Source organism: Dipodomys ordii, unplaced genomic scaffold, assembly GCF_000151885.1.
Source record: "Dipodomys ordii isolate 6190 unplaced genomic scaffold, Dord_2.0 Scaffold36, whole genome shotgun sequence".
Lineage (NCBI taxonomy): Eukaryota > Metazoa > Chordata > Mammalia > Rodentia > Heteromyidae > Dipodomys > Dipodomys ordii.
In genome coordinates, this window is record NW_012267252.1 from 833,323 (window position 1) to 844,195 (window position 10,873).

At 47.0% G+C, this 10,873-nt stretch overlaps 1 protein-coding gene across 1 annotated transcript; it reads right to left on the reverse strand.

Moving 5' to 3' along the window:
- Positions 1 to 341: 341 nt before the first annotated feature.
- Positions 342 to 8,661, reverse strand: Opalin (oligodendrocytic myelin paranodal and inner loop protein). The gene is made up of 6 exons (XM_013017574.1): positions 8,572 to 8,661; positions 7,671 to 7,706; positions 5,565 to 5,600; positions 4,393 to 4,509; positions 1,370 to 1,426; positions 342 to 521 (listed from the first exon to the last, which is right to left on the reverse strand). The coding sequence occupies exons 1-6, from the start codon at positions 8,659 to 8,661 to the stop codon at positions 342 to 344; spliced, it is 516 nt and encodes a 171-aa protein (XP_012873028.1).
- Between the last annotated feature and the right edge of the window lie 2,212 nt (positions 8,662 to 10,873).

Genomic DNA, 10,873 nt, shown 5'->3' on the forward strand with positions numbered 1-10,873 from the left:
TTTTTTTTTGGTCGGTCGTGGGGCTTGAACTCTGGGCCTGGGCACTGTCCCTCAGCTCTTCAGCTCAAAGCGAGTTCTCTACCACTTGAGCCACAGCGCCACTTCCGGTTTTCTGGTGGTTTATTGGAGATTAGAGTCTCACGGACTTTCCTGCCCAGGCTGGCTTTGGACCGCGATCCTCAGATCTGAGCCTCCTGAGTGGCTAGGATTACAGGCGTGAGCCACCGGCGCCCGGCTAAGAACATGCGCTCCGGAGCGGCGCCGGAAACTCCCATCGGTGCTGCAGCCACGTGGCGCTCCGCCTGCCAGACCCGAGCCCCGGGGGGTCGGCCCGGGCCCTCTCACTCCAGGCTCAGCCGGGGCACCAGCCACCACAACCCCCGCCTCCGCTGCAGGGCTTCCGGGGGGCGGTAGCTGTCGGGGGGCAGGGGCTCCTCGCGTCCCGACACGGTCGTCACGTAGACGTGGGCTTCGTGCGTCCCCGCGGTGTGGCTCTCGGGCGGGGCTGCCCTCCGGGGATTCTGCAGGGCACAGCCAAGAGGGAGCTCAGAAGCCCGGGCCGTGTCCCCAGCGATCGATCGATCGGAAGGACAGTCCGAGGGAGCGTGGGAAAGGCCGCGTCCAGAATTAGGAAGGGCGAGAGATGAGGAAGGGCGAGGCGGAAAACAGTGAGGGGAGGGCCACGATTGCCCCGTGAGTGCGGGCGGGGGGGGGGCAGGCCACTCAGTCTCCTTCCTTCCTTCCTTCCTCCCTCCCTCCCTCCTCCCCCCCCCCCCCCCGCATCTAAGATCAGGACTGGTCTGAACTCACTATCTGCGGCTTTCATTCATCAGCTAGAGAGAGCTCTACCCACAGAGCCACACGTCAAAGCCTTCAGTTTACTTTTCTTATCCTCATGTATTGATCAAGTACAATGTTGAATAGGAACAATGAATGTCTTTATTTCTGTGTTCTTTTTTAAGATTGTTTTCAACTTTACCCTTAGATACGATGTTTGATTTTTTTTTTAATAAGTCAAGTTCCTACTCCAGTTCCAACTCACATGTGACTTCCCATATTGTCAAACAAGCAATATAGGAAGAACTCTCCCCTGATTGCTTTGAACTTCTCTTAGCTGGTTGAATAGTCACACAAGTTTTCTTTTTGTCAGTAAAAGAAATGATGGTATAGTGATTTTCTAGCATTAAATTAACCCTAGATTCCTATCTGTCCAATCAACACAGGCTGAGGAGCTTGAACTTTGAACTTCACTTGTTCCTCTTATTTCTACGTGTGACCTTATCATACTTTTTGTACATGGAAGGCTCTGAAAGCCTTGGTTTGGTTACTGTGTGAATCAACTGTAGAGACTAGAATAAAAGGTTCTCACCTCCGATATCTTAGGATTGTCACTGATTTCAGAAATTTCACATGGTCTGTCACTGTCCTAAAGTAGTACAAAAACAAACAAACAAATGAAACGTGAAAGGCTTGTGATCATAATCATGACTAAAACCAGTAGATTTTAAACCTAAATGCATGCTAGAATCCCCAGACCTTTAAAAACACCACACACACACACACACACACACACACACACACACACGCGCGCGCGCACAAACACGCGCGCACAAACACACACACACAGAGAAATCTCTCCCCAAATGTAACAAAACAAATTCAAGATAAATCATGGGGAACTACTTTAAAAAAACAAACAAGCCAGGTGGACTCTGTGGGAAAGTGATGAGAGTAGAGATAAAATGAGATTGGTCATGTTTTGACAATCAAGTCTGCCATAAGATTCTTTCTATTGTATGCTTCTCTCTATTTCTATTCTGATTCTTTCTATTGTATTGTACATTTTTTGTGTTTTGGGGTTTTTTTTGTCGGTCATGGGGTTTGAACTTTGGGCTTGGGCGCTGTCCCTGCGCTCTTTAGCTCAAGGTAAGTACTCCACCGCTTGAGCCATAGCACCACTTCTGGATTTCTAGTGGTTTATTAGAGATGAGAGTCTTGTGGAGATTCCTGCCCAGGCTAGCTTTGAACCATGGTCCTCAGATCTCAGCCTCCTGAGTAGCTAAGATTACAGGTGTGAGCCACTGACGCCCGGCTGTATTATATATGTTTAAGTTACAACAACCTTCACAATGGTTTGGCTTTCCATGGTTTCAGTTTCTTGTGGATACCTAGAACATGAAATGGTCATGGGAAATCCCAGAAGCAATGTTGAGCAATGTGATGAAATTCTGCTTCATCCCACCTGCAATGTGATCATCCCTTTGCCCGGTATATCTCCCTGCATATGTATCTACCTCGTAGTATGCCAGAGGAAGGGCAGAAACCACATTCACAAAGCTATCGTTTGTTGTTAGAATTGTTTTATTTGACTCTTGTCAACTCTTCCTATGGTTAAGTTATAAGTTATTGTAGGTATGTGTGCATAGTGGAAACCATAGTATCAGACTTCCCCTGAGGGATCCTAGAATGTGTCCTTTGTGGAGAAGAGGAAACCACTATATCCATAATAAAAATGCTTATTTACTGGGCTAGAGAGAAGTTTAATGAGAGAGCACTTGCCTAGCATGCACAAGACCCTGGGTTTAACCCTCAGAACCACAAACTATATATAAAAATATATATTATATATAATATACACTACTCATACATATATAAGGTATATCATATATAATTAGTATATGTGTGTATGTATGTGATTAGTACTACAGCTCTGTCACCCAGAAATTCTAATTTAATTGTTTTTGGTGATGGTAAATTTTTAATCTCTGGGATGATTTTAAACTGCACCAATGGTTGAGAAACTATTAAATATATGCCATCACCCACCATTACTCTCTAATGGGCTCGAAGTGCACAGCATACAACACATCTTTACATATGATGTAAGGATGATCATCAGCCAGGATCTGCTGCCATCCTCACAGAGTTTTGCCTGTCTTTTAAAATACGGAAGATTGGGCTGGGAAGGTGGCTCAGTGGTAGAGTGCTTGCCTTGCATGCATGAGGCCCTGGGTTCAATTCCCCAGCACCACATAAGCAGAAAAAGCCAGAAGTGGCGCTGTGGCTCAAGTGGTAGAGCGCTCACCTTGAGCTGAAGAGCTGAGGGACAGCGCCCAGGCCCAGAGTTCAAGCCCAGAACTGGCAAAAAAAAAAATAAAATAAAATACGGAAGATTGTTTCATTTGTTCAATTGCTTTTTCTTTGTCAGTGTTGGAGTAGAACCTGTGGCCTCTCACGTCATTGGCGAGCTACACCAATGGCACATGAGGGTAGTTTTTATGAGACCCATTGAGAGATCCATGCATAGACAATGTTACATCACTTCTCCAAGACATACAAAACATAAAGTGGCAGAGTCAGAATGAATACCTAGGTTTTCTATCTCCCTGCTGATGCTTATCAGCATGAAAACTGAGAACATTTGTAAATAAAGACAGGAAATGGAACCCAGTCTATCTAGGACTTTGCTGGATACACCTCTGGGTGGCTTTCACTTTTGAGCATGGTCCCTGAGGTCTGAGCATGGCCCTCCTATGTGTATTCAGGACCTCTTTGCCTTCAGTCTTTCTTTTTTTTTTTTTTGGTCGGTCGTGGGGCTTGAACTCTGGGCCTGGGCGCTGTCCCTCAGCTCTTTAGCTCAAGGTGAGCGCTCTACCACTTGAGCTACAGCGCCACTTCCGCCTTCAGTCTTTCTTAACAATATCTCTGGCCCCGCTTTGTGAATTCTGTGCCTTTCTAAACATCTCAGGCTACTATAACATTTCGCTGTTTTGGGAAGACATGATAGGGTTTCACTATGTCATACAGGCTGGCCTCAAACTCCTGATCCTCCTGCCTCAGCCTCCTGTACGATGGAATTATACAGGTGTGTTACCGTGCTGGGCACCACTGCCACTTTTTGCCATCCAAATGCCATCACTGTTGCTAGAGATTTCCCTGGGTGGCCTGAAAGTTATACAGCTCTAACTAGAGCACAATGTCAAATCTAAGATGGAAATCACGCTACAAAAACTTTTTTCCAGGGCTGGGAAGGTGGCTCAGTGGTAGAGCACTTGCCTTGCATGCATGAAGCCCTGGGTTCGATTCCTCAGCACCACATAAGCAAAAAGAAAAAAAGCTGGAAGTGGCACTGTGGCTCAAGTGGTAGAGCGCTAGCCTTGAGCTGAAGAGCTGAGGAACAGTGCCCAGGCCTAGATCAGGCCCCATGACCGGACCCCAAAAAAACAAACTTTTTTTTTTCCAGGGATGATATTGATCAAGATGCACTGCACTCCCAAACTGGTATGTTGAATTGAAACCCCTTCATGTAACTACTTCAAGATAATTCTCCCCCAAACGAGTGCCCTGAAATACTCATTCCTGCCACTCAGCCACACACACCTCGGCCCTCACCTCCGCCTGCTCCCTGTGTCGTCGCCGGTGGATCACGGTAAACAGCAAGGCCACCAGCAGGGCAGTGGCCACCAGGGACGGAATGCCTGCTGCCACTCCAAGAGAGGGCCCACAGTCCTGGCACACAGAGAGAACGTACTGAATTCAGTGCCTAAACACAAAACCTAGACCCCAGGGTCACACACACAATCCAAAGAGGAATGAAAGACGGTGAAAAAACATCTTTGTAACATATATGACAAATAACTTGCTTTCCCCAGTCAATATGCAAGTCTTATGGAAAGCTGCATTCGTCTTCACTTTTTTTTTTGGGGGGGAGGGTTATGATTTTATCAAAGTATAAAAGAAGCACAATTTCAGATTGATGACTTTCTACATGGTGAGTGAGCATGGCGATGCTGACATTCGTATCCAGGTGCGCCACACTGCCGGACCCAATCCTGGGCGTGAGCTCTACTGCTGTCTGTGTTTCAGTGGAAAACAGATGGCTTGTCTCTGCTCAACACCATGAAATCCATGTCCTTCCTCACTTTCAAGCTGAGATAGTTGTATGAGTAATTGTCAAGCCAAGTTCAGGGCTTGGTGATGGTGCCATAAATCAGACTCTTATCTTCCAGACAAATGCACAAGATTGGTTGAGCATTGCTACCCTCACCTAACAGCCAACTAAAGCGAGACTTGGGAACATTTTATATATATATATATATATATATATATATATATAATTACAAAGTATTAGTATAGACTTTATTTAATGATTAAATACAACTTAAGTTGTATTCTTCAATGGCTGACTTTTTGGGGGGGGAGGGGGGTCCGGTTGTGGGGCCTGAACTCTGGGCCTGGGCGCTGTCCCTCAGCTCTTCAGCTCAAAGCCAGCGCTCTACCACTTGAGCCACAGCACCACTTCCGGCTTTTTTCTTTTTGCTTATGTGGTGCTGAGGAATCGAACCCAGGGCCTCATGCATGCAAGGCAAGCGCTCTACCACTAAGCCACCATCCCAGTTCCTGGCTAAGACTTTTGTAGACATAACATTCTGAACTTTAATCATCATTATATAATCCTCATGTCTGGGGTTGAGCTAGATGTTAAAATATTGAATCATTCCCTAGAATTGGTTACTATTTACTTCATAAAGATGTAAAAAGCTTATAAATGTTCATCCACTTACCACTTCTTTTCCACTTGTGACAACTGGGGGGGAAGTCTACAAAAACAAAAAAGACAAAAGAACATGTCTCGTTCTTGTTTTGGGGTTTTTTTTTGGTCGGTCGTGGGGCTTGAACTCTGGGCCTGGGCACTGTCCCTCAGCTCTTCAGCTCAAAGCGAGTTCTCTACCACTTGAGCCACAGCGCCACTTCCGGTTTTCTGGTGGTTTATTGGAGATTAGAGTCTCACGGACTTTCCTGCCCAGGCTGGCTTTGGACCGCGATCCTCAGATCTGAGCCTCCTGAGTGGCTAGGATTACAGGCGTGAGCCACCGGCGCCCGGCTAAGAACATGCCTTGTGAGGAGATAAATCCTCATCTGACCTTTCCAGGGACTAGAGGTAGGAAGGGGAACCTGTGTGCATGAAGCCGCTGCTCAGCCGCTACTGGTGCCCTTCTTCACCTGCGCCTCCCTCCCATCTCTCTCCAGAAGCCTTCTGCTGCTCTTACCAGTATCTACTAATTGCATCAGCGAGCAATTATGGACCACTCACTGTGTGCAAGGCATGTTAGCCTTTTTCCTATATTGACTCCCATGTGCTTCTCAGCAGCTGGTGACGATAACAATGCCCATTTGACCGCTCAGAGGAGAAGGGCACAGAAAAATGGGGGAACTGGTGTGAGGTCATGCAACCCCACATGGCAGACTACAAAAGTCTGGCTCTAGGATCCACATTCCTATCTCCTGCTGTGCCAGACGCAGCACCCAACCTAGTTTCCCTAGAGTTCAGCATGACCCAGTCTGCCACAGGAAAGGGAATGTGGTAGAAATACCAACTGACTGCCCCGAGAGAAGATAACCAGGACATCGACTAACGCAGACTAGCTTAGACAAAACAGAATGGTGCACCCCACCCAGGTTCAAAGCAAGGATGGAAAAGTTCTCAGAGCAATGAACTGTGCAAGCAAGTACTGCAGAAGATGGCCGCTGATGTCCTAAGGTTCTTCTACCCACTCCCCTCCATGCCCCAAGCCACAACTTCTCTGCATGGCCTTAATAGAATGCATCCAACCATGTCAGAAGAAAGCCTGGATGATCTCCCCGCAGCTAGGGAGAAAGTTCCAGCCAAAGACAAGGTTTCGGCAGGTGATGAGAGGGATAAGGAAACCTGTCTGCAGACAATGAAATTAAAGCAAGGCAATATAGTGAATTGAGAGGTTCAAAAGACAGGACCCCAGGAGAGTAGAGCAGATGCCCAGAGAGCAGGACACAGATATCCAGAGTGGGCAGTGGTGACACCAGAAGTTTAGCAGTAAGTTGGAAGGGCCTAATATTTCACTCCTTTCTAGAATACGATCCTCCTGAGCACTAGTCTGGAAGTGCACTCAATATGCATAGAAATTACCAGAAAAGTCTGGACGTAGAATCCACTAAGACACTGAACAAGGACGATGCCTCACTCAGGCAACTCAACTGATGTGGCACCATGGCTGTTAGTGCTATCTCTGTATCGTTTGAGAACAGGAGCTGGGCAAGCAACTGTGAGTGAGGCTCTGAGTCCCAAGGACTGAAATCTCTCTCCATATGATGTCACCAGGAGCCTTAAGATGTTCACTCCCTGTCAAGAATGTATTCCAGCCAAGTGCAAGGGGCTCCTGTCTGTAATCCTAGCTACTCAGAAGGCTGAGATCTAAGGACTGTAGTTCAAAGCCAGCCCAGGAAGACAACACTGAGACCCCGAGTTAAAGCCACAGGACTGATACAAAATGAAGAAGAGGAAGAAAAAAAGACCAATGGAAGAACTTAAAGGTATAAAATTTAATGTAGACTAAGGAAAACAATAATGCAGAGACAACAAAAATCAAAATGGATGTTAAGAAAAACTGAACAGCAAGGGAATGAAGGCACCGATGTTCATGGGACCTTAGGGTTTGGGGTTTTCCCCCCCTGTTTTTCTCTTCAAAATGTTCATTTACTACTTTTATAATTGTAATCTTGTCTCACCACCCCTCGACTCTTTACCGGTTTCTCTGGCAGGTTGGGTTCATCTCCCACTGAAGGCGAGGCTTGTGGGGTAGAGTTCTAGGGCCACCATTGTAAATTCCACCTTGATCGCCTGCTGGACTTACCGTGTTAGCGGGCAGGGTAAAGTTGAGGGAAAAATTCTGCAAGAGAGAAGGAAGCATTCAAACTCTCAGGAATGGCTGGTGAAATCCCGACTCCTCCCTCCAACCTGGAGGCCCTAATGTATTTCAAAAGGATGTGCTGGTCTTCCAAGAAGGCTTCATCTCCACTCCTGGTGTTGGCCCCAGAAGGAGGGGTCAGCCTCTCCCCCTCCCCTGCCAAGACCCCAACCCCAGCTACATTAGGGGTGCAATCAGTGAAAGTTCTGGCCTGAAGCGTGCTCATGCATAAGGGCAGTAGAAACTTCATCAAAAATTTCAGCAAGAGACGAAAAGGTGTTTCATTCTCTCCAGAACTACGTTTAGGGGGAAAAATTGTACAGTTCTGAAATACTTTGTATTTTCAGCTTAAAGCAGAAAGCAAGTCCTCCACCCCCAGGGGTGGCACTTCTCCAGATGAATTCGCTTGGAGAGACAGGCTGCTATTATTACTGAGTCTAAAACAGGGGTCTGGGCTACGCAGCTGAACTGGTCAGAAGGGTGGGGAAGGCAAACCCACCCCCGGCCTTCCTTCCCTCCACACCTGGGCTCACACCCAACAGGGGCAATCAGCGTTTAAAGATGGTGGACTTTGGAAGTGGAACTGTGGCTCAGGGGTAGAGCACTAGCCTTAAGCAAAAGAGCTCAGGGACAGCCCCACGGCCAACAAAACAACAAAGATGGTGGGCTTCAGAGAGCAGCGAATGCCCTGCCTTGGTGTCTACTTACCTGTTTAAACCCTAACCAAGCTTGGTGGCTCCTTTCTCCTTCCTGTCCTTACCCTTACTCCAGTTTGAGCTCATTGAGACATCTGTCCAGGCTACTCCTTTCCACCTGGATGGGCCCAGTGAATGGACCCCGCTCTAACTTGGCCAGCAATTGTCTCTGACCCCAATTTCCCAGGCTGAGGTGGTTTTGTTTCCATTTTCCAGGCTCTCAACAACTGGTACTCAGCCATCTTGATGAATGGTTCCTGTCTAGTCCCTCAGTGATACTCAAGCTTCGGACAATGCAGAACTTGCCCTGCCCTCCAGCTCTTGATCTCCCTGCTTCCACCTGACTTTTTTTTTCATTCTAGGAACAATATAATTGCAAAATGTTAACATCAAATGTTAACAATAGGAATCTTGTGAAGAGTTGTAAAATATCAAAGATTGGCTAGGCACCATAGGGCTCACACCTGTAATCCTTGGTATTTGGGAAGCTAAAAACAGGAGGATCATGGTTCAAGGCCAGTGCAGGGGAGAAAGAAAAGTTCAAGAAACCCCTTTTAACCTAGTAGCTGGGTGTGGTGTCATGCCTGTGATCCCAAGCTATGCAGGAGGTCTGGGCAGAAAAGTGCATGAGACTCCATCTCAGTGGAAGAAGTTAAGCCTGATAGCGTATGCCTGTCATCCCAGCTATGATGAGATGCCTAAAATAGGTGTGTGGCAATCCAGGTAATCCTGCCTGGGCAGGAAGAGACCCTATCTCAAATTTTTAAAAAGTCAGTGCCAAAAAAGACTAGAGGTGTGACTGTAATAGAATGCCTGTTTAGCAAGCATAACACACTTGAGTTCCAACCCCAATATGTCATTTTAAAAAAAGCATGTTGTAGATGATATTTCAGGCCTGCAGTATCACAGAGGTAATTTTAGACCTTAAAACTTCACAGGAGAAGAAATTGAGACTGAAGACTCATCAGAAATGATCTCATGGACAAATGAGAACAGTTAGCCCCTCTGTCTCTGTCTCTGTCTGTCTCTTTCTCTAGCAGACAAATAAGCTTGGTCCTTGTGACCCAGATCTAAGCTGAGAAATAGCTCCAGAGCAGGCAGACTCAATCTGTGCAAAAGAGCTGGCACACATCTTTTGGCTAACTGACTGGTGGTTTGGAGTTCAGATGGACTATTGAATGAGGAAACCTCTAAACTGGGAGTGTCTGAAGCACTTTCGGCATATACTTCCCTCTAGCTCTGCCGGGAGATTTTGTCCTCCAATTAAGATGGCCATCCACCTGGCATGCTTCTGTGGTGACTTCTCCCACTCCTCTGTCACTTAGAAATGGGGCATCTTGCCAGGCACTGGTGGCTCATGCCTGTAATCCTAGCTACTAGGAAGGCTGAGATCTGAGGATCATGGTTTGAAGCCAGTGCAAAAAAGAAAAAGCCTGAAGTGGTGGTGTGGCTCAAGTGGTAGAGTGCTAGCCATGATGCTCAAGGACAGCACTCAGGCCCAGAGTTCAAGCACCAGGACTGGAAGGGGGGGGTGCATCTTTACTTTGCAAAAGAGGAAACCAAGTCTCCAGAATGCGCTTGGATGGCCAGGTCCATATAATTGGTTAGCTGTCACCATATCCAGGTTCTTGGTAATAGCCTCTTCCTACCACTGGCTGAGGAGGCTTAAAGGCGTCCATACAACTGCAGTTTCTGCATATGAATCAGAGGTTTTGTATACCTCTTCATCCATGCACCTGTTAGAGCAAGGGTCACCTGGGCCTCCTAGGTCAGGCTTCTGTTGCTCAAGGACCTCACCACTGTCCTTTGTGCTGACACTAACTGATCAGAGAGGCGCCACAAGGACACTTGGTGAGTGATGCCCTGAATGCAGCTGTCCAGCGCTTATGTCATCAGTGAATGCTGGTACTGATGTCATTAGGCCCCAGACAAAGCTTCCTTTACAGGGAGATGACAGAGAAGAAGCAGAAGCAACAAGCAGGCTATTGCAGGCATTGTTTATCAACATTCGGATGACAAAGATCTTGGCCAATTTCAGCATGTGCAAACATTCATATGTTGTAGAAACACAGTAGAGTGCTCTCATGGAGAGAAAACATGACACAGTGTCTTTCAGAGATGCAGCTGGGTAGGGTGAAGCAACCCTGGGCATAGGGCCACCTGAGCTGGGTTTGAGTCCAGACACCTCCATCACTTAATAGCTTAGATAAGTCACTCAACCTCTCTGGTCTCCGTTTGCAAAGCTATTTTTCCAGGCTCAGTTTTTCCATCTTCAAAATGGGATGCTATTGCTATTAACTTGCCCTGTCTATCCTCCAGGGTAAGCCCAAGGGATATAAAGTCTGTGGTAGTTCCTTCCAGATTATCACACTCTCTGGGATGCGAGAATTTGCATAGTATCTTGTTCTTCAAGGCCTGGACAGCACAGAGTTAGCATGCAAAGCCACTTGGGAA